Raw genomic sequence first — 24,975 nt, forward strand, 5'->3', positions numbered from 1 at the left:
TATTATTATTATTATTATTATTATTATTATTATTATTATTGTGTATACTATTATTATTATTATTATTTATTATTATTATTATTATTAGTAGTAGTAGTAGTAGTAGTAGTAGTAGTAGTAGTAGTAGTAGTAGTAGTATTTTATTTTATTTTTATTATTACAAATAATATTACTAGTAATAATATTATTACTACTATTATTTTTTGTTGTTATTTTAATACAACAACAATTATTTTTATATTTATTATTAATTTTAATTACTTTTATTATTATTATTATTAATATGTGTTATTATTATTATATTATTACTTTTAATCTTATTATTCTACACTACTACTACTACTACTACTATTATTATTATTATTATTATTATTATTATTATTATTATTATTATTATTATTATTATTATTATTATTATTATTATTATTATTATTAATTATTATCATTACTAGTATTGTTATTTTTTGTATTATTTTTAGTTTAATTATTATTTACTATTACTACTGCTGCTGCTACTACTACTACTACTACTACTACTACTACTACTACTACTATTTGTATTATTATTATTATTATTATTATTATTATTATTATTATTATTATTACTATTTCTTTTATTAATAATACCTTTATTGTTATTACTCTTATTATTATTATTTTATTATTATTATTATTACTTTTAATTACTTTTATTATTAATATTTGTACTGCTATTATTATTATTATTATTACTTTTAATCTTATTATTCTACTATTATAATTATTACCATTATTATTATTAATTATTATTTTATTATTATTATTACTATTTCTTTCATTATTATTATTATTGTTGTTGTTGTTGTTGTTGTTGCTGTTGTTGTTGTTGTTGTTATTATTATTATTATTATTATTATTATATTGTGGCCTGAATATACCGACATTTGTTGAGTGTTTTTCTTTTTAATGCACTGGCATATACATTTATTATGTTGATTTTATAATAATTGTCCAATAATCGCAGCTTATTTCATTCATTTGAAACTTGGTTATTTTGTTTTGTGTCCATAATTGCATTAAAGTCAAGCAATCTGATTGCAGTTATTTATTTATTCTTCTCTGGTGCAGTATGGATCAGACAGCCAATGAACTGACTGAAATCCAAGGCTGATATTATTAATGATCAAAAAATGACCTCACATTGATCAGTAAACTCATTTAAGTGAGATCATTTCATCTGTCTCATAGGGTTTCCATACGAGAAGGTGGTCCAGCGTACATTGTACATGCAGGTGCTGGATTATGACCGTTTCAGCAGAAATGACCCTATAGGAGAAGTGTCGGTCCCCCTGAACAAGATTGATTTGGCCCACATGCCGACATTCTGGAAAGAGCTGAAACCCTGCAGCGATGGCAGTGTAAGTATACAGTTTGCTGTGTTACAGTATGTTAGTGAGGACATTTGGCCCCTTTCTAATGTAATATCATAACAACTAACTTATCACATGACAAACCAATTTTTCCTCACTAAATGAAAAGGCTCATAAATCAGCCAAATCCTGTTTTTTTTTCTATAAATCTAATGATGTGCATGTTTCTGTGAAGGTAAGGAGATTGTCATTAGCTTGATATAAAATCTATGAAATAACCTCACTATAATGTTGAAACAAATATCTGCGTGTTTCAAGCCTTGCCATACTCACAATTACCGTAAATGTCAACCTTGGTAAATGTTCTTTTGGTGATGCCTTGGACAGGAATGTGCAGTGTTATTCGATGTGTTGGGGTAATTTCTATTGAAACAAAAAGTTAGTGTCGGACATATTGAGTAGCCCCTCTCCTTTTTTAAAACTGTGTTTTGTGTTTATGCATTGCAGTCGTTTCCTTGACGCTCAAAAAAGTAGCAATTAGCAACATGGCCCAACTTCCAAAAATCAAATCAGTTCTCGATGGACGAAATCAAGTCCCACCCTACATTTTTTTATTTATTTCAGAAGTCGATTCACTTGGATATATGTCACGACAGGAAAAAGAAGACTATCACAACTTTCGTTTCATGGCGACTTTAAATATAAACTTTATTGTAATGCTCACTATCGCCATCTCTGTTTGATAGACAAAACTGCAGGTTACTTACATATTATATTTACTTTTGTTGAAAAACAACTGACATTTCTTGTGAAATCTGACCCAACATGCCAACTTATAAATCATTATTATAACCTAATGTAGTGAATCGAGGTAAGGTTTCAACAATGATTCTTCTTGCAGTTGCTCAATAACAAATTTTTGCTTATTTTTAACAAAAAGTTACAAATTGCAGCTTTAAATAATTTATTACATACAGTAATATTTCATATTAGCCCAGATGAGTGGTCAGATAATCCCCGGATTTGCTATGGTTTATTGAGGGACCTTTGACTTCTGGATGCCCTACTGGTTGGCTGGTTTTAGCTGGTCTCCCAGCCTGGTTCAGCTGGTGTAGCAGACTGGTTTTAAAGTGGTTTTGGCCACTTTTCAGCTGGCAAAGCTGGGAGACCAGCTGATCCACCAGGCTTGGAGGACCCGCTTAAACCAGCTACTTCCATCTTAAACAAGCTTAAATGAACCAACCAGCTCAGCCAATCTGGCCAATCTTCCAGCCTGACCAGCTCAAAAGTGTCCAAACCATAGACTGTAAAAAAAGATGGACGTAGTGCCCGTGACGTCACCCATTGGTTTCTTAAGATCGTTTTTAAAGCTTAAAGTAAGCATTGCCTGCCGTCGCCATCTTGGCCGCGCGTCACCGCGAATCACTCGCGGATATCCAAAAATGGGTAAAGAGGCAGGACGTGTGGGAACCTGAGGTGTCTGGTTCCTAAAACAACGCCCGCCTAGCTTGATTTTAGTGACTGCAGTGGCAGTTCACCTGTCACTCAAGTGGCCACGCCCTTAATTATGCAGAACTTTAAAGCTTAATATAATTTAAACGGAGGAGTTTAATTTTTTTTTATTCACCCCCCTCACTTTTGTCATGAAGGGCAAACTTAGCTATACAGACCAAAAACTAATTTTGTACCAGGCTGTAAACATATTATTTTCTACTGTAAAGTTGGCCAATTTAACATGGGGGTATATGGGAATTTACTCCCTTTTGGAGCCTGCCTCTAGTGGACAGTCAATGAATTGCAGTTTAAGTCACTTCCGTATTGGCTTCATCTGAGAGATTGGAAGGTTGCCCCTCGGCCCAAACTCCATTTAAAACCTTACCCTTTCAGAAGGGGGTTGTAATTTATCAGTCAGAATTGAGTTGTCCAGAGAGCATTGGAAAGACAGCGCAAAACCACTTGTTTGATTCTAAGAGTCGGAGGGGGGGTGGGGTCATAGACAAAAAATACCTCATAGACAAAAAACAGTCATAGACAAAAAATAAGTTATGACCATTTCTTTGCAAAGACATGAGTCAAATAAATGTTTGGGAGGTGATCTACAGGGAATTCAGAGAAAATCTGTGTGATAAGAAAACAAAAGATGCCAGTAATAGTCTAATAATAGAGTCCAAATAACTGAAGTGACTGAAAGGGCCGGATAGGGGACGTTGGAAATAATAAGTTAATTTAACAGTGTGGGCTGTCATGCATCAGTAATGGCCCTGTGGGTGCTGTCAAATTTCTTCAAGCCCTTTCTACTACAAGAAGAATAGATGTTCAAGTTTTCTCAGTTAAGATTTCTGGCCTACAGAAGGTCTCCAGCGGGTACATTTGCTCCAGAAATTATGAACTCTATTTCCGGTGCTGGAAACACTGAATGAGATAAAGACATCATATGAACCGTAAGCCTGCGTGATCCAGTGGGGTTTAAACCAGTGAAGCGGTCTGCATCTGGTCTTACTGGTCTGTGTTGTTTTTTTTATCAGGGGAGTCGAGGTGACCTGCTTGTGTCTCTGTGTTATAATCCCACGGCCAACATCATCACTGTCAGCATCATCAAGGCACGCAATCTCAAAGCCATGGACATTGGAGGAACATCTGGTATGAAACTCAGATTTCTGCTCTTCCAAAAAAATCTTGTGGACTATAAGTTTCTATGAGAGCTGGGGAGAAATGTGGAGTCGTGTGGTTTGTCTCTGTCTCAAATAGGGTGACCACCCATCCCATAGCATTTTGAAACGTTGTCCCGCACCTCGCATATTGAGGAAAATGTCCCACATTTTAATCAGTGTTGGTTTTTAATTGGCATGTTAAGGAAACATGCATGCGTTCTCAAAATATGGTGTAGTATCTCCACTATTTGACAGTCCTACTTCAAAAGCAGCAATGGATGACAATTTTTAACGATTGCATTGCAAAGCATACATGCAAACTGCGGTGTCTTTGAAGATAGCAGAGTTTTGCTTAGTGACGGCCTATGTTTCGAGAGAGAGAGAGAGCTTATAATGGGCAAGAGGACAGATATATTAAAACCATAGATGCAGTGTAAGATGGCTGTAATGTGCTCTCCAAAGCATCCACTTGATGAATAAATGTAAATGTAATATGGTAGTTATGTTCTGTGCATATGCTATACCGAATGCTTATGGGCATTCAATGAAAATTGAGTTTTGTTGTCAAGGAACCATCTACAGGGTCATAATATGCCATTAACACTTGTAATGTAATTTAGAAATTGACCATAGGAATTGTAATTGGCTGGATTAAACCCATCGCATTTCTGGTCTGTTTATTTCAGACCCTTACGTCAAAGTGTGGCTGATGAACAAAGATAAACGAGTGGAGAAGAAGAAGACGGTGGTGATGAAGAGATGTTTGAATCCCGTGTTTAACGAGTCGTTCCCATTCGATGTCCCCGCTCACGTCCTCAGAGAAACCACCATTGTCATTACAGTCATGGATAAGGACAAACTGAGTCGCAATGATGTCATAGGCAAGGTAGGCAATGGAGCTAAAAAATTTAAAGTATGTGAACCCCTAAGAATGAACAGTGATTTGTCGTAAAATGTGATCTGATCCTCATCTAGGTCACAACAATAGACAAACACAATGTGCATAAGCTGACAACACACAAATAATTCTAGTTTCTTGTGTCTTTTTTGACAACACCCATTAAACATTTACGGTGCTGGAGGAAAATGTAAGTGAACCCTTGGATTTAATAGCTTGTTGAATCTTCTTTGGTAGCAATTACTTCAAGCAAGCACTGAATCTGCAGAATCGTTAAGAAGGAATTTTTACCCAATATTCAAAACCGCTTCAACTCAGACACATTTGTAGGATATCTGGTGTGAACCGCTCTCTCTTGAGATTATTCCAAAGGTCTGAACTTTTAGGCCACTCCAAATTGTGCATTTTGTTTTTCTTAAGCCAATCTGTGGTGGATTTACTTCGATGCTAAAGGTCATTGTCCTGCCGCAACAACCAACTTCTACTGAGCTTCAACTGGTGGACAGCCACCCTGACATTATCCTGTAGGATATTTTGTTAAACTTGGGAATTCATTTTCCCTTTTGACAAAGTGATCCAGGCCCTTAGGCAGCAAAGCTTGTCCAAATCATGATGTGCCCTCCACCATACTTCATTGTTGGGATGATGTTTTGATGTTGGTAAGCTGTGCCATAGTATTTTTCCCAAACAGTTCTACTTTTGTTTCATCAGTGCATAAAATATTTTCCTAATAGCATTGAGGTTTGCCAACGTGCTCTTTTGCAAACTTCAGAATCACAGACATGTTTTCGGGAGAGCAGCGGCTTCCTAGGTGGTGTACTGTCATAGACACCGTGCCTGTTCAAAGACTTTCGTATGGTAGACTCATGAACAGAGCTGTGTGTCAGTTCCAATGATGTCTTCAAGTCTTTAGCTGTTACTCGTGGGTAATTCTTTACTTCTATGATTATTCTCCATTGTGCCTTAGGAGTCATCTTGGGTAGCTACAGTATTAAACTGTCTCCATTAGACAATTTGTCTAAGTGTAGACTGATGGATGTCTAAACATTTTGAGATTGTTTTGTATCCCTTTTCGGCCTTATGGAGTAATCGGATATCTTTAGAGAGAAATGGTTGCTCTCTAAAAGAGCTGATGCTTCGCAAGGACAGCAATATTAAAATGTTTAAGTGTCTTTTTATCAGTCAAAGAAGCACTAAACCACACCTTTAAACTCATTTTATTAATTGGACTCCAGTTTGCCAGCTTCTGACACAAATTAGCTGTCCTTAAAGTAATTAGTCTATGGGCTCACTTACATTTTCCTCCAGCACTGTGAATGTTTAATGGGTGTTTTCAAAAAAAGACACAAGAAAGTAGAATTATTTGTGTTTTGTTAGCTTATGCACATTGTGTTTGTTTATTGTTGTGACCTAGATGAGGATCAGATCACATTTTATGGCAAATCACTGTAGAAAACCAGTTCATTTCTATGGGTTCATATAATTTTTCTTGCCACTGTATATTGAAATTTGTGTACTTGCTCTTAAACTGATTAAATTTGTAACTACACTGCAAAAAATGATTTTCAAGAAAAAAATATATAGTATTTTTGTCTTGTTTTCAGTAAAAATATCTAAAAATTCTTAAATTAAGATGCCTTTTCTTGTTGAGCAAAACAACCTAAGAAAATAAGTCTACTATTTGTGATTATTTTTCAGTGATTATGCAAACATTTGTGTTGTTTACATTTTTATTTCAAATGAAAAACATATTTTTTATTTCTCTTCATCCTTCCTATCTTTATGTGCATTATATTTTTTAGATCTATCTTTCGTGGAAGAGCGGCCCAGCAGAGGTTAAACATTGGAAAGACATGATGAGCCATCCACGCACTGCCGTTGCCCAATGGCACGCTCTCAAAGCTTGAAGGATCCGCCCACCAAAAGTAAACAACATCTTCAAAACCCTGTTGATATGCACAAGTTTAAACACGGGTACCAAAAGCCATCCAACTTTCTTTCTCTCTCACTCTCTCTCTCTCTTCCTCTCTTCCTTCTCAGTTTTTCCTGCAGTTTGATTTCGAAGACTCTATTTTATTCACAACTTTTATTTTTTTCTCCACCAAAAAGGCTAAGCACTGCCAAGAAGTCTGGGAGAGAAAGTCTTGTACAGCAGAAGTAAACAGACTCGTCTTCCTTGAGAAAACGTTTGACAACTCAGCTGTTCGGCTGGACCGCAAGCAGTGTGACTTCTATCACCGCCGAACTTAAACCGGCTCGAACAATTCCCAGAACACAGACCCTTTTATCACCACGTTTCTTGTCTCGCCCCCTCGCGCCGTCTCTCTCTACGCGTACGAAAAGATCCGCCAGGATCGCAACCACAGTGCAATACCTTGCTAAAAGAGGGACGAACTTGTTGTTTGTCAGATTTTGTCACCCCTTGATGTGTTTTTTTTTCTGAACCGTGTAGAAATTGCTCTTCGCTGGAACTCTTTGTTGTCTGTATGTACTGTGGGTGCTGTTCTGTGAAAGAAAAAAGAGGTCTTGTTTAAAAAAAATAATTCAAAGTCACTTTATCTGACCAGTTCGAGTGCTTATGGGAAACACGTTTGAACGATTTTAGAACATTCCAATATAAAAAAACGACACGATGACAAAATCGAAAATTGTAACAATTTGGGTTGGGCCCGAAACATACTCTGTGCAAATACGTGAATGCCAAATGCTTCTTCGTAATTTCATTTTTACTGGTTGTTACATTCAGAAATGCTCTTCTACGGTCAGGTCAACTTTCGTTGAGAACAAAGTTACGAGACAATCTTGGTGAGCGAATAATTTTAAGTTAAAACCAACATTTTTTAACTAGCTACCTGAATAAAAACAATATGGTTTAATGTCACAGACATTGTATTGTTAACTCTATAACTGGTGCGTTTGCTTTTTGTGCGTTAGCAGCGCATTTGTTTCGTACAATATGTTTTCAGCCCCACAGTCAAACGAAACGGCCATTTTAACTCTTTCCCCACCATTGACGAGTTAACTCGTCAATTAAGAGAAAACGCTTCCCTGCCAATGACGAGTTTTTTCTGCAATCCGTATTTCTGCTATTATCCACCAGGTGGCGCTCTTACCCAACTTAACCAACCCGGAAGTATTCCCTTAAGGCAAACAGTTCAAACTCCGTGTATGTTTTGATCATCGCTTTGAATCTGATTTTTATCAAAAGTCCTTCACAAAAATGCAATTATTTCAGCTTTTTGGTCAAAATTTTGTATTTTTGAAGAAACCTACTCATATTTGCGAGGTGATAAAAAGAGAACAAATAAAGGTAGGATAAAACAATTTTTTTAAGCAGAGGGTCTGTTTTTCATTTGATATATTGTATGTTTATATATTTACACTGCAAAAAATGATTTTCAAGAAAAAAAATTCTTAGTATTTTTGTCTTGTTTTCAGTAAAATATGTAAAAAGTCTTGAATTAGGATGCTTTTTCTTGATGAGCAAAACGACCCAGAGAAAATAAGTTCAATTTTTAGACCAAAAGTATCAAATTTAAGTGATTTTGTGCATAAAACAAGCAAAAAAAATCTGACAATGGGGTAAGCAAAAAATCTTGAACATTTTTCTTTAAACACAAGAAAAATTTGCTTACCCTATTGGCAGATTTGTTTTGCTTGTTTTATGCACAAAGTCACTTGGATGTGATATTTTTGGTCTGGAGGCTGGACTTGTTTTCTAGGGTCGTTTTTCTCATAAAGAAAAAGCAACTCTTAATTTTGGAATTTTTGGATATTTTTACTAAAAACAAGAAAATAATTTTTTGCAGTGAAGAAGAACATTTCTGGAAGGCATTACACTTTTGTGAAACTCATAAAAAATGCTGGCGCTGGCTGGCAACTTTAAAAACGCTGGCGGGGAAAGAGTTAAAGTTTCTTCCAAAGAGTGATGGACAGGATAAGAATTAGTGTTTGACGTGTTTACGTGTTGGCATAGAAGCCATTTGTGTACACTGAGTAAAAGTACTTTTATTTCGGGCAGCATTACTCGTCTAATGTACACATCTTGCACTGGATTGCATCAACCACTTAACCAGTATGCAATGACACTGCCAATGTGAGTTCAACCGCTGCCAAGATGTTTCTCATTTATTTTCACACATTTCCAAAGGGCTGAATGAGTTCTTAACGTCTTTCAAAAATAGCATTTTAATGAACTAATCGTAATATAAAAGAGTAAAGTAGAACCGGAAAACAACACAAGGAATGTTATTTTACGATTTTTTTTGTGTGTGTTTGTACGCATTTGTCACTGTTTGTATTCGTCTGTGCTGAGGATTGGATATCAAAGGTCATACAATTTTATAAACTTTTTTGTACACTCGTACTTAAAGGTATAGATTGGTGAAACATGAAAATTCTGTGATTGTTTAGTCTGTGGAACACAAGATAATATTTCGATCGGAGCTGGGGTTTTTTTTATTTTTGGATAATTTATCCCTTTAAGACTTTAGAAATCCTAATTACAGTATGACATCATAGTTCTTCAAGTGATTTTGATCAGGATAAAATATTTGTGCAATTTCAAATTTATTTATTTATATATTCCTTCCTGACCGTTTTCATGCCTGCAAGTGCCGTGCAACAAAATTTAAATTTTAACGAAATCTTGCAAGTTTTCTAATCGCACACTGCAAAAAAATGACTTTCATACTTTGTATTTTGTCTTGTTTTCAATACGAGTGTCTAAAGGTTCTTAGATCAAGAGGAATTGGATGAGCAAAATGACCTAGGAGGTCTAGTTTTTGGACAAAAAATAAACAATTTAAGTAAATTTAAACTTAAAACAAGCAAAAATATCTGCCAATGGGGTGAGAAAAAAGTTTTCTTTTTTCTTAAACACTTAATTTAAGCAAAATTTTCTCACCCCATTGGCAGGTTTAGCTTCTTTAAAGCACAAATTCACTTAAATTGTATAGCCAAAAATATCAAATTTAAGTGAATTTGCGCTTAAAACAAGCTAAAAAAAAATCTGCCAATGGGGGTAAGAAAAAGTAAACATATTTCAAGATTTATTTTCCGTAAGCAGATAATTTTTTGCTTGTTTTAAGCACAAAAGCACTTCAATTTAATATTTTTGGTCTAAAAACTAGACTTATTTTTTTGGGTCGTTTTGCTCATCAAGAAAAATCATCTTAATTTAAGAATTTTTATATATTAATACAAGACAAAAATACTAAGAAAACTTTTTCTTAAAAATCATTCTTACTCAGTATTTTTGTCTTGTTTACAGTGGAAGTGTCTAGGGGTTCTTTAATTGAGATGTATTTTCCTTGATGAGCAAAATGACCTAAGAAAATAAGTCTACTTAAATTGTTTACTTTTTGTCTAAAAACTAAATTTAAACTTAAAACAGGCAAAAATATCTGCCAATGGGGTGAGAAAAAAAGTTTTCTTTTTTCTTAAACACTTAATTTAAGCAACATTTTCTCACCCCATTGGCAGATAATTTGGCTTGTTTTAAGCACAAATTCACTAAAATTGTATAGACAAAAATATCAAATTTGAGTGAATTTGCGCTTAAAACAAGCTAAAAAAAATCTGCCAATGGGGGTAAGAGAAAGTAAACATATTTCAAGATTTATTTTCCTTAAGCAGATAATTTTTTTGCTTGTTTTAAGCACAAATGTACTTAAATTAAATATTTTTGTCTGAAAAATACAATTTTTTTCTTAAACACTAAATTCAAGAAAAATTCAGGCAGTTTTTTTTGCTTGTTTTATGCACAAAATCACTTCAATTTGATATATTTTTGGTCTAAAAACTAGACTTGATTTTTTTGGGTCGTTTTGCTCATCAAGAAAACAAGACAAAAATACTAAGAAAACTTTTTCTTAAAATCATTCTTACTCAGTATTTTGGTCTTGTTTTCAGTGGAAATATCTAAAGATTGTTTAATTGGGATGTATTTTCCTTTGTGAGCAAAACGACCCCAGAAGGTAGGTTTGGTTTTTGGACCAAAGATATCAAGTGTAAGTGGTTTTGTGCATGGAATAGGCAAAAAAATCTGCCAATGTAAGCAAATTTTTCTTGAATTTCTGGGGTCATTTTGCTCATCAAGAAAAAGCATCTTAAATTTGGGAATTTTTGATATTTTTGCTGAAAGCAGGACAAAAATACTAAGTAAGAAAGTCATTTTTTTGCAGTGATGTTAGCATTTGATTATTTTAGATTGACTTGAACACAAATGACTCACCCTCATGATATTCCAAAACCAAACCACTTTACTTACAGTAAAAGGAAAACTTTGTACGATTGTTGACACTGCCATTTTTCTCATATAATAATGTGAGCACTTTCAGTCCCTTACATTGCTGTGCGAGGTCATACAAGTTTGAAACAACATAAGGGTCAATAAAACATTTTTAGGGTAAACTATCCATTTAAGAATGGTATGACATGAGTTACAACATGAATAGCAGGTGTTTTTTTGATTGTAGGTGGGAACAAAAAGGTTCACAGGATATAATAGCAATACTATCATATTATGTTTTTCGAAAAACACTTTTGTATGCCGAACTGCTGTGTTCGTCACCTCTTAATGTATCACTTATGTAACAGAGCAAAGGCAGATACAGAAAGGGAAGAATTGTAATTGTTACCATGTCAACAGCAAAATGAAACCTTAGGTTTAAGAAATAGATATTGTTATTATGAAAAAGATAAGAAATGGAAGATAACAGTCCTTTGAAGAAGCTATCTGATTTGTCTGTATACTTGAAACAATAAGGCAATGTACTGTAGATAAGCAATATTTATGTACAACAGTTTTAACTGTTATAGGGTCAATGACACGACATGCATATTTTTGTGTCCGGGGTCATTATGTACTATAAAGAATAACGATACATTTATGACATGTGTGTCACTTTATGCTATAAAATCTATTTAGTTTGAATTCATTTTCAGTATTTTTTAATAATAATTACTATTTTTTGTTTTGGTATCTCAAACTTTTAAAATGGGAGGCGGGGCAACTGACCATACAAATTATCATAATAAGGCAAGTGTTAAATAAATAAAATAATTTAAAACTTTATGTTCAAAACCTTTCCTATAAAGAAGTTTCACGAATACCAGAAGGTGGTGGGATGTTATAGGCGGTTTCATCGGACGCACGTGCGCTGACGCGATACACGTCTGGATCCGAACTTTACATCCGGTTTTGTTTTTTTAAAGGTCTGCCTAGTTGCTAAACTGATCTCTTGAACAAATGCCTCGTCGAACATAACAAATGTTTTGGTTTCCTATGTAATCTATGTGTTGTTTTTTTGCTTGTTATATAAATAAACTACGTTTAAAGAACTTTGTTGTTATTTATTTTTAGCGGAGTTTACCGGAAGTTACGTTTGGACCACGACAGCCGCTTGTTTAAGTTGTTACTGCTGAAACCGTCTATACCTAAAAAATATCTGCTTAATGTAATGGGTAGGCTGGTACACTTTCTGTGTCAGGTGGCACCAATGTAAAAAGAAAAAATGCTATTTTATCAAACACATTTTAATTGATATAAAACTCATGAATATACTTTTAAAATACATAGGCAAAAGTTACCAGCATCCAAGTAGAAGTCTTTTAAATGTAAATTCATTGCGGAGGTCAGGTGGTGCAACCAGAAACTCAAAGGGTGCCCTTACTATAAATGCCCATAAGAAATAAAACGGTTAAAAAAAAGTTCAAAATTTAGCATAAAATCATTTTGTTTTAATAAATGCAAGCTGAACTTGTCAATAATTGTTAATTTACTTTTTTAAGTATTTTTTTTTTATTTATACACTGCATAAAGAATGATTTTCAAGAAAAAAATTCTTAGTTTTTTTTTCTTGTTTTCAGTAAAACTATCTAAAATTTTTAAATTAAGATGCTTTTTCTTGTTGAGCAAAACGACCCAAGAAAATAAGTCTAGTTTTTAGACCAAAATTATCAAATTTAAGTGATTTTATGCATAAAACAAGCAAAAAAAATCTGTCAATGGGGTAAGCAAAAAAATCTTGAACATTTTTCTTAAACACTAAATTCAAGAACAATTCAAGAAAAATTGCTTACCCCATTGGTAGATTTTTTAAGCTTGTTTTATGCACAAGGTCACTTAAGTTTGATGTTTTTGGTCTACAGACTGGACTTATTTTTTGGGTCGTTTTGCTCGTCAAGAAAAAGCATCTTAATTTGGGAATTTTTGGATGTTTTTGCTGAAAGCAGGACAAAAATACTAAGAACATTTTTTCTTGAAAATAATTTTTTGCAGTGCAGGGAGCGCATTAAAACTTATTCGGCAAATTATTGGTTGTACCACCTGACATTTTTTTGAATGGGAATATCAAAAATATGGTAAAAATCATTAAAATGTACTGAAATGTTCAAAAAATTTTAAACACGTGTTCCTGAGACAAAATATGTATTACATCCATTTTTAAAAGATTTTTTACATTTGTTTTGTCATTGACCCTATAAGAAAAATGTAAAGGGGCACTTCAGGGTTAGACACGCGTTTCTATTCATTCATAGTTGCCCTTTTAATAAAAGAAACAATAGATTATTAACCTCCCCTTACATGCCTGTGTAAAGATCACTCATCACATGTAAAGATGACTCCCACACGTCTCATAAAAGATGTCCCAACATGATGTGACAAATGCATCCTCGATATGACAAAGATAGTGAAAAAAAAAAGAGTTAAACACACAGCAAACTGAGCGCAAAACCTAAAAATAAAAAAGTATATATTGCAAAATGTTGTTAAGATGGTTTAGAAAGAAGTTAGTAATAAAATGTAAAGAGACAGCAAGCAATTTTGCATTTAAAAGACGTCTAGGCTAAAATGAGGCAAAATTTGGGCTGTCAGTGAAAATGGCTGATAATAGACGTCTAACCATCGCCCAAAAATAAATAAATGAATCAAACCAAACATCTTGTAATCAATCACTGTTGACTTTGCTTACATCGTGGGTCCCAAACTGGGGGGGCATCAGTTTTATGACATTTTATAAAATACATAAATTTATCATATTTTTTGTGTAATTATACTAACCAATGGCATTACATTGTATTCGTTGTATTGTTTTTTTTTTTGTTTTGTTTAATTCAAATTCTAAGTTTGAGGTGTTTTTATGTCATGAATAGTAGGACGCTCCCTACACAAGGGGGGCACACACCAAAAAGTTTGAGAACCACTGGCTTACATGATGGTATATCATACATCTCGTAAGTTATTTTAGCAAAAACATCATGTAACCAAATTCAACTTTATTTTGGCTAGAAGTGGGTTACTTATACCGGGTCTACATTAACCTAGACCATCAAAAGACGGCTATTGCTTGCTGGCAAAACCATGGTTATTTTGTGTTAACTATAGTAAACATGTTTTTTTTTTTAATTGTAGAAAATGTATGGTTATTTTTGCAAGGGATTGGTTGGCGGCCCGTGAACAAAAATGTACTCTGTGCCAATTTTTTAAGTGTTGGAGCACTGTGTCCTAACCAGGTGTGCCCTCATAAAGTGATAAGCGATAGAAATGAGGATGTGACGTAATCATTTTAGAGAATTTCATCTGGACACATTATAAATGTTTGAAATGTATTGCTGAAACACATTACATAGACATTTCACATTTCTATGTTCTAGATTATTTGGGTGGGGCTAAAACGGTGATGCACTGGAGCCACTGCGCATGGCCCCGCCCCTAACACAATCACGAGCATCCATTCAAGTTGTAGCGATATTTGAAAGTTAAGCGTGACGGCAGCTTTTCCACAAGTGGGAGTGGTTTCAGCGTCAAACACGCCCCTAACTTTGAGTGCAGAGAATCCTGCCTGTTTTTCTAAGATTTTGATAACTTATTTGATTTGTTTGGTGTTTTTTATTATTAAAATTTGGCTGGGTGGTTAATAGCACATTTTTCTGTTGTGTGACAAACTCAGACTTTAACTAGTAATGACAGATGGGTTCAATTCGCAGGGAATACATCAACTGATAATATGCATACCTCAAATGCATTGTCAACTTGCATAACCGAGAATGATTAACAACAAAAGGATTAAAAAATCGACTTTTCAGATTAAATAAGCACTGGATAATTAATGTAAAACATTCACATTCCTGCCTTTAAACCCTCGAAGTACACAGCCATGTTTACTTCCATTATAAGTGTTTCCTTAATATAAAACTGCTTATTTCGTGACTGATAAACCATTTTCTGACATGCAAATCTTGGCATAATTGTAACATCAAACACATTCTCATTGGCTGTGACCGTGTTGCATCTCACAGCATTTTGTTGTCAAAATAAATTGCTTGTCACACGAAATTTGCTCCTGGTTAGGATACTCTGGGATAGCATTTCCAGTTTTTGACAGCCGTGCATTTAGGGTCCAAGACACTGCTTGCATTTTTCTTGAGTTGAAAACAATGAAAATAACTTGAAAGTAAAGGCACAGGTGATCCTGCATGCTTTCTTTAGTTTTGTCTTGTTTCTCTGTGAGCCAATGTGAGCTTGTATCTACAGTTTTTTGTTTTCAACTCATTATCCAAGTGTTGAATTGCAGGACGATTTTGTGTGAAAAAATGCCAAACCAGGTTTCGAAATAACCAGCACTGTAACGGTCCCGACCCGTCACAAAGGGTACGGATGTGAAAGGATGGATTTTGTACTCTGATACATCATGTGACAACCCATCTAAAGACTTTGTGAATTTGTGTGTGCGCTTGTTAAATTAATGCTATCTTGGGAGTCTTGACAAAGACCCCTGATATTTCTCAGCATCTCTGTGGTGTGCACAATATGATTTGACATATGATTATTTATTTTGGCATAAATGTACAGTGTAAATAGATGTAAACCTGTATATAAAAGAAAGAAACTGACACGTGTCTCCTGATTTATATGTTCAGAGAATGAGTGAGCGGATATGAAAGTAATACTACAACAGCATAGTTTTATGTTCTTTAAATAACATGTTTTTGTCAGATTGTGTGGTTGCATCACTTGGTTCAGGATCTTGTGTGTGTTCTGACTCAACAAACAAGAAAATCACTCCGATGTTGCACCAGATTTTTGTCATAGTCTGACTCAGAGTTCCTTGGATTCATTTACTGTACAGTTGCCAAAACTGTACCTCCACACTTGTGCCCCAGCTTGTACCCAAAAGGTAATAATGGTACCTAAAGAGTCCATATTACTACCTCAGAGGTACATAATGCTACCAAAGAGTTAATATTATTCATATTACTACCTCAGAGGTACACAATTATACCAAAAGAATTCATATTCATAACTCAGAAGTACACATTGGTACCTAAAGAGTGCATATTAGTACCTCAAGGGTACATAATGGTACCAAAGAGTTAATATTACAACCTCAGAGGTACACAATTATACCTAGAGTTCATATTAGTACCTTAGAGGTACATAATGGTACCTAAAGAGTTAATTTAAGTACCTCAGAGGTACGTAATAGTACTAAAGACTTAATATTATTCACATTAGTACCTCAGATGTACATTATGGTACCAAAGAGTTAATATTATGCATATTACTACCTCAGAGGTACACAATTGTACCTAAAGAGTTCATATAAGTACCACAGAGGTACATAATGGTACCTAAAGAGTTCATATTAGTACCTCAGAGGTACATAATGGCACCAAAGAGTTAATATTATTCATATTACTACCTCAGAGGTACACAATTATACCTAAAGAGTTCATATTAGTATCTCAGAAGTACACAATGGTACCTAAAGAGTGCATTATAGTACCTCGGAGGTACATAATGGTACCAAAAAGTTTATATAATTTATATTACTATTTCAGAGGTACATAATGGTACCAAAGAGTTAATATTACTACCTTAGAGATACACAATTATACCAGAAGAGTTAATATTAGTACCTCAGATGTACATAATGGCACCAAAGAGTTAATATTATTCATATTACTACCTCATAAGTACACAATGGTACCTAAAGAGTTCATATTAGTACCTCAGAAGTACATAATGGTACCTAAAGAGTTCATATTAGTACCTCAAGGGTACATAATGGTACCAAAGAGTTAATATTACTAACTCAGAGGTACACAATTATACCTAAAGAGTTCATATTAGTACCTCAGAAGTACACAATGGTACCTAAAGAGTGCATATTAGTACCTCAAAGGTACATAATGGTACCAAAGAGTTCATATTACTACCTCAGAGGTACACAATTATACCTAGAGTTCATATAAGTACCTCAGAGGTACGCAATAGTACTAAAGACTTAATATTATTCACATTAGTACCTCAGAGGTACATTATGGTACCAAAGAGTTAATATTATTCATATTACTACCTCAGAGGTACACAATTGTACCTAAAGAGTTCATATAAGTACCACAGAGGTACATAATGGCACCAAAGAGTTAATATTATTCATATTACTACCTCAGAGGTACACAATTATACCTAAAGAGTTCATATTAGTACCTCAGAAGTACACAATGGTACCTAATGAGTGCATTATAGTACCTCAGAGGTACATAATGGTACCAAAGAGTAAATATTACTGCCTCAGAGGTACATAATTATACCAGAAGAGTTCATATTAGTACCTCAGAAGTGCATAATGGCACCAAAGAGTAAATATTAGTACCTGAGAAGTACACATTGGTACCTAAAGAGTTCATATTAGTACCTCAGAAGTACATAATGGTACCTAAAGAGTTCATATTAGTACCTCAGAAGTACATAATGGTACCAAAGAGTTAATATTACTACCTTAGAGGTACACAATTATACCAGAAGAGTTAATATTAGTACCTCAGATGTACATAATGGTACCAAAGAGTTAATATTACTACCTTAGAGGTTCACAATTATACCAGAAGAGTTCATATTAGTACCTCAGATGTACATAATGGTACCAAAGAGTTAATATTACTACCTTAGAGGTACACAATTATACCAGAAGAGTTCATATTAGTACCCCAGAGGCACATAATGCTACCGAAGAGTTCATATTAGTACCTCAGAAGTACACAATGGTACCTAATGAGTGCTTTATATTACCTCAGAGGTACATAATGGTACCAAAGAGTAAATATTACTGCCTCAGAGGTACATAATTATACCAGAAGAGTTCATATTAGTACCTCAGAAGTGCATAATGGCACCAAAGAGTAAATATTAGTACCTCAGAAGTACATAATGGTACCTAAAGAGTGCATTGTAGTACCTCAGAGGTACATAATGGTAACAAAAAGTTTATATAATTTATATTACTATTTCAGAGGTACATAATGGTACCTCAGAGGTACATCAGAGTACATAATGGTACCAAAGAGTTAATATTACTACCTTAGAGGTACACAATTATACCAGAAGAGTTAATATTAGTACCTCAGATGTACATAATGGCACCAAAGAGTTAATATTATTAATATTACTACCTCATAAGTACACAATGGTACCTAAAGAGTTCATATTAGTACCTCAGAAGTACATAATGGTACCTAAAGAGTTCATATTAGTACCTCAGAAGTACATAATGGTACCAAAGAGTTAATATTACTACCTTAGAGGTACACAATTATACCAGAAGAGTTAATATTAGTACCTCAGATGTACATAATGGTACCAAAGAGTTAATATTACTACCTTAGAGGTACACAATTATACCAGAAGAGTTCATATTAGTACCTCAGAAGTACATAATGGTACCTAAAGAGTTCATATTAGTACCTCAGAAGTACATAATGGTACCAAAGAGTTAATATTACTACCTTAGAGGTACACAATTATACCAGAAGAGTTCATATTAGTACCTCAGAAGTACATAATGGTACCAAAGAGTTAATATTACTACCTTAGAGGTACACAATTATACCAGAAGAGTTCATATTAGTACCTCAGAAGTACATAATGGTACCTAAAGAGTTCATATTAGTACCTCAGAAGTACACAATGGTACCTAAAGAGTGCATAGTAGTACCTCAGAGGTACATAATGGTACCTAAACAGTTCATATTAGTACCTCAGAGGTACACAATTATACCTAAAGAGTTCATATTAGTACCTCAGAAGTACATAATGGTACCAAAGAATTCATATTACTACCTCAGAGGTACACAATTATACCTAAAGAGTTCATATTAGTACCTCAGAGGCACATAATGCTACCGAAGAGTTCATATTAGTACCCCAGAGGGACATAATGCTACCTAAGAGTTCATATTAGTACCTCAGAAGTACACAATGGTACCTGAAGAGTGCATATTAGTATGTCAGAGGTACATAATGGTACCTAAAGAGTTCATATTAGTACCTCAGAAGTACATTATGGTACCAAAGAGTTCATATTATAACCTCAGAAGTACATAATGCTACCTAAGAGTTCATATTAGTACCTCAGAAGCGGATAATGCTACCGAAGAGTTCATATTAGTACCCCAGAGGCACATAATGCTACCGAAGAGTTCATATTAGTACCCCAGAAGTACACAATGGTACCAAAAAGTTAATATTATTCATATTACTACCTCAGAGGTACATAATAGTTCCAAAGAACAAAAATCCATTTTGATTTCTTATTGACTTTTGGGAACTAAACAAAGGCCTGTGTTTGTCCTGCGATCGCTCGTGTTTTGAAAAAACACTTTACAGCAGTGAAGCTATGAAGGAGAGAGGCATATTTGTGGAAAGAAGCGGAGGCACAGAGACGGGGGCAATTCTGAGAGAGACGATGAAATACGCGGCTGTCACGACTCAAACACGAGCACACACCACGCGCATGTTCTCCACGGTGGAGGAAGACAGCAGCATGTCAGAGATGAAAACAAATGAGAAGAGAAAGAGAGAGGGAGTGGGCGAACGGCGAAGCCACACATGAAACAAGCTGCAGGCAAACGCATAGGCAGCATTGTTTTTACAGCATTACTAATACGGCTACAGGTGTGCGCCCTGTGGAGAATAAAGCAAATTACAGCATGCACTCACAAAACTCTTGACAATTAGAAATTAGAGGACAAGTTTTGGAAACAGATCAAGGGGAACATCACAGAGCTGGTGGAAATCACAGCAGTAAAAAATACGATTGCATAATAATTTCTTCACTTCAAACGAGTTTAAACACAAACGCTTGTCTGGTGCTGAATATTTTTTTACATATCTCAAGTGGACGCCCATCCACTGAAATCTAAAGCGAAATGAATAGAATCATGCACAAATACCATAAAGATCCTGTGAAGACACGTAACATATTTAAAGTTTTGCAAAAAATTCTTAAATTAAGATGCTTTTTCTTGATGGGCAAAACGACCCAAGAAAATAAGTCTAGTTTTTAAAACAAACATATCAAAATTAAGTGATTTTGTGCATAAAACAAGCAAAAAAAAAACTGCCAATGGTGTAAGCAAATTTTTCTTGAATTTTGTGTTTAAGAAAAATTTTCAAGATTTTTTTGCTTACCCCATTGGCAGATTTGTTTGCTTGTTTTATGCACAAAATCACTTAAAGATGCAGTATGTAAATTTTAGCGGCATCCAGTGGTGAGGTTGCGAATTGCAACCATCGGTTCAGTCCACTGCTCACCCTAGCGTTTAAAACGCATAGAGAAGCTACGATAGCCACCACTGAAAAAACATGGATTTGACGGAGAAAACTTAGTAAATAGTTTGTCCGTTAAGGGCGTCTGTAGAAAAATGGCGGCACAAAATGGCGACTTCCACGTAAGGGGACCCTCGGTGTATGTAGATAAAAATGTCTCATTCTAAGGTAATAAAAACATAATGGTTCATTGTAAAAAGGTCTTTATATACCACTGATAATATAGTTTTGCATATTATTTTGCATTTCTGTCAAGAGATCCTTCTAAAAATTACACACTGCACCTTTAAATTTGATATTTTTTGTCTAAAAACTAGACTTATTTTCTTGGGTCATTTTGCTTATCAAGAAAAAGCATCTTAATTTAAGAATTTTTTGATATTTTTATTGAAAACAAGACAAAAATACTAAGAATTTTTTTCTTGAAAATAATTTTTTGCCTTGTAAGGATCCTATGCACTGTTTTATCACTGCAAAAATGACTTTCTAACTTAGTACTTTTGTCTTGTTTTCAGTAGAAATATCTAAAAATTCTTAAATCATGATGAGCAAATGACCTAAGAAAATAACTGTAGTTTTTAGACAAAACATAAAGTGAATTTGTGCTTGAAACAAGCAAAAACTAAATCTGCCAACGGAATAAGAATTTATTTCTTAAATTTTCTTAATACAAAGAAAAAATTTAGCAAAAATGTCTTATGGCAGATTTTTTTGCTTGTTTTAAGCACACATTTACGGAGCCCCTAGGGGGACATGGAGCAAAAATTAAATAAAGTTTAGTTTCTACCGCGTTTAGTTTCTACCGCGTTTAGTTTCGCGTGCGCATGTGAAACTATCGTGCACGCACGTGAAACTTTCGGGCGCGCACGGGTGAAATTATCACGTGTGCACGTGAAAGTTTCAAATTAATAATTTTTAGATATTTCTACGGAAAACAAGACAAAAGTACTAAGTATGAAAGTCATTTTTTTGTAGTGTTTATAAATGAGACCCCTGGTGAAATTTTTTTCGCCTGACCTCAACTCTCTCGTGTACCAAGCCCCTAAGGTGACATTGGAGTAAAAAAAATCTAAAGTTTAGCTTCATGTGCTCACGCGAAAGCAACATGTGCAGAATTTTTTTTAAAGTTTAGTTTCGTGTGCGCACGTGAAACTATCGCGTTTAGTTTCCCGTGTGCACGTGAAACTATAGCGCGCACGTGAAAGCGAAAGTAAACTTTATTTTTTTTCTCCATGTCCCCTTAGGGCAGTGCTTCTCAATTATTTTCTGTCACGCCCCCCCTAGGAAGAAGTAAACATTTCGCGCCCCCCCAACTCTCCGCTGCGACTGTAAATAGTATAATTTATCTATAAAATGACACATCTGCAAAACATTGTATCCTTATTAACATTAAAGAAAACACAAAAAAAGAAATATCGATCAACTTACAGCAAAGAATAACTTTATTAACATTGTTTTTTAGTCTGTAACAAAAAAGACTTAAAATGCATCAATTTGCCTGAAAAAAAACAATCCTAATTTAAAGTATAATATTTTTTGACCATTTGATACTGAAAAATTAAATTAAATATAATCAATAAATAATAATAAAAACTCAAGCGGCTTGTCAGCGTGATTGGGGTGTAATGTCCTTAAGTGACAGTGCAAAAAAAAATCACTTCCTGAAAAAGTATTTTCCCCGGGGTCTCGCGCGCCCCCCCTGGTGTCGCCATGAGCCCCCCCTGGGGGTCCCGCCCCACTATTTGAGAAGCACTGCCTTAGGGGCTCCGTACTCGTGAATGTGCATACAGCGTAGTTTATAAAGCTCGACATATAAAAGTTCCCTTAATCCTAAATGTTACCCATCACCTCTCCCTAAAATACATTTAAAAACTATATATTACTTTTTGATGGATTGATGCACCTTTTGGAGCTTTAAAAATGAGGCACTATCCAATGCCATTATAGTCAGGATATTATTTAACATAACTTTAATTTTATGTATGCACTTAAACGCAATATGTGTCTGGATATCACATTCACTTTAATGCATTTGGCAGGTTTTTTATTCAAGGTAACTTACAGTACATTGCATTTAAAGTACATTTGATCAGCAACATCTACAACATCTTATAGGGTATTTTTTTCTACCAAGGACAGTTGATTTATATTCTTGTATATTTAAAAATTCTTTAAATAACATTGACTAATAAAGTCTCTCATTGTATAGTTTGAATTATAGGTGAGCAGTTCAGTCTAGACATGTGATGTAGCAGAGCTGGCCGTCTCCATTCCTCCTCATCTCCATAGAGACAGATGGCAGAGGTCAGCGAGATCACACAGCAGGCTCTTTCAATGCTATATAAAGGCAGCGCTCACCTGTGTGCCAGGTATCACACAGCTTCTTTGTCTAAGAGGTTTGTAAATGTTTGTGTGTGTACTACCAACCCCATCCCCTCACAAAAAAGTGTGCAAGGTCAGATATGTGATCCTCTCTTTGAAATCCAGACTAAAGTCTCATAATCTAATCATATAGTAAGATTAGGAGCATCAAAGTTTGATTTCACATTGATTTCAATCTTTGACATGACGTGGTCATAGATAAGGATTTCTCAGAGCTTTCATTGGATAAACATGGCTGCTGGGATTTGTGAGGTCAGGCACTGATGTTGAGTGACGGCTTCTGGCTTACAGGCGACATTGCAATTCACACCACAGATGTTCAATGCGGTTAAGGTCTGGGCCTTGTGCAAGCTAGAAGTTCTTCAAGCCAGACACCATTTAACACCTTTTTAACATCGGTTTGTACATGGGGCATTTTCATGCGGGAACAAAGTGTCCCCAACGATATTGTTCATTGTATCTTTATTGTTATAGTTGTGGTGTAAACTCCGCTATTCTCTTTAAAGAGCCAATAAGATACACATTTTAAGCATCCTATCACTGTTTATAAGTCCCGGACAACAGGTTTAAATGCATGTAAGGTCAAAAAACACGGTAATTTTCTCAAAATATAAATGTAAAATTACCCCATTTCTCAGAGATCCCCAAACGATTCGTGTGAAGCCGTTCAACGACTCAGTCTGCCTAAACCCCACCTTTCAGGAGCCTCCTCTGCTCTGATTGGTCAACTGACACAGTCTCCGCACAAACCACAGATCGGTGGCACAGACCAACAATAGTGCAACATGTATTGACCTCGTGCTAACATGATTTACTGAGAAGACATTATCAACATCAATACACATCATTCATCATTAATCCAAGCAATAAAAACGACGATAGAAATGAACGTTTTTCATTCATTTAAGCATTTATGTAAGCTAACCGGGTCATAGCAAAACCGAAAGTGCAGCATGCATTAGCCGCTTGCTAACATGACTCTCTGACAGTATATTAAGAGTTTAAACAACAACATCAATACACATCATTCATCATTAATCCAAGCAATAAAAACGACGACAGACACTAACATTTTACTCTCATTTAAGCATTTATGTAAGCTAACCAGGTCATAGCAAAACCGTAAGTGAGCATGCATTAGCCGCTTGCTGCTAACTTGACTCTCTGACAGTATATTAAGAGTTTAAACAACGACATCATTCATCATTAATCTAAGCAATAAAAACGACAATACAAAACTAACATTTTACACTCATTTAAGCATTTATGTAAGCTAACCGGGTCATAACAAAACCATAAGTGCAGCATGCGTTAGCCGCTTGCTAACGTGACTCTCTTTTTTTTTTTTTTTTTTTTTTTTTTTTTAAAGATATATATAAATAGTAAATCTTTTTTTTTTTTTTTTTTTTTATTCAACAGTTTTAAGGATTTAAAAAATTGTATCATGTTCCCATTTGTGACAATAGAAAAAATGCACAACAACAACAGATACAAACAAAAAATAACAACAATAACAACAAAAAAAAGAAACAAAAAAAAGAAACACCAGAGGGGAATTATAAAAGGTTAAACATTGAAAGTAGTTTTTGACCTTTGAAGGATTTTTTGTTTTTTATGTCCAACAAAGACAAAACGTAAGAATTATAATCACCCAGAAATACAGATAAGAGGGGCTTCTTTCCGAGGAATTTGCATTTGTGGATATAGAACTTGCCAAATAAAATAAAAAAATTTATAATATACTCAATACAATGGTTTGAATTGTGATAAAAGAAAATAATATCAAAAGTGTTGATGCATATTTCAACATATGTTTTTTCTGAGAGATAGGTACACAAATCATTCCAAAAGGTTTTAACACAAACACACTCACAAAAAATATGTATAATTGTCTCTTCCATGTCACAAAAGGTACATTTTTTTTCAATGCTTTGCATATATTTACTGAGAACACTGTTACAAGGATAACACCTATGTAATATTTTAAAGGTGACTTCTTTTATCTTGTTTGACAATAAATATTTGTGTGGAAATGACCAAACCTTCTTCCAATCAATGTCATATAGCATCATCCATTTA

General features: G+C 34.5%; 1 protein-coding gene across 3 annotated transcripts in view; it reads left to right on the forward strand.

Moving 5' to 3' along the window:
• The window catches only part of syt7b (synaptotagmin VIIb), a 211,705-nt gene extending 203,387 nt beyond the window's left edge, over positions 1-8,318 (forward strand). For 2 of the 3 annotated variants that reach the window (XM_055182584.2, XM_055182736.2), the window contains 5 exons: positions 1,228-1,397; positions 3,875-3,989; positions 4,687-4,886; positions 6,701-6,823; positions 6,939-8,318. In XM_055182584.2, coding sequence (XP_055038559.1) covers positions 1,228-1,397; positions 3,875-3,989; positions 4,687-4,886; positions 6,701-6,805 — 590 coding nt within the window. In that variant the 3' untranslated portion in view covers positions 6,806-6,823; positions 6,939-8,318. The remainder of the gene's footprint in view (positions 1-1,227; positions 1,398-3,874; positions 3,990-4,686; positions 4,887-6,700; positions 6,824-6,938) is intronic. The other variant, XM_055182824.2, reaches the window with a different exon arrangement.
• The last annotated feature ends 16,657 nt before the right edge of the window (positions 8,319-24,975 follow it).

This window comes from Misgurnus anguillicaudatus, chromosome 21 (assembly GCF_027580225.2).
Source record: "Misgurnus anguillicaudatus chromosome 21, ASM2758022v2, whole genome shotgun sequence".
Classification (NCBI taxonomy): domain Eukaryota; kingdom Metazoa; phylum Chordata; class Actinopteri; order Cypriniformes; family Cobitidae; genus Misgurnus; species Misgurnus anguillicaudatus.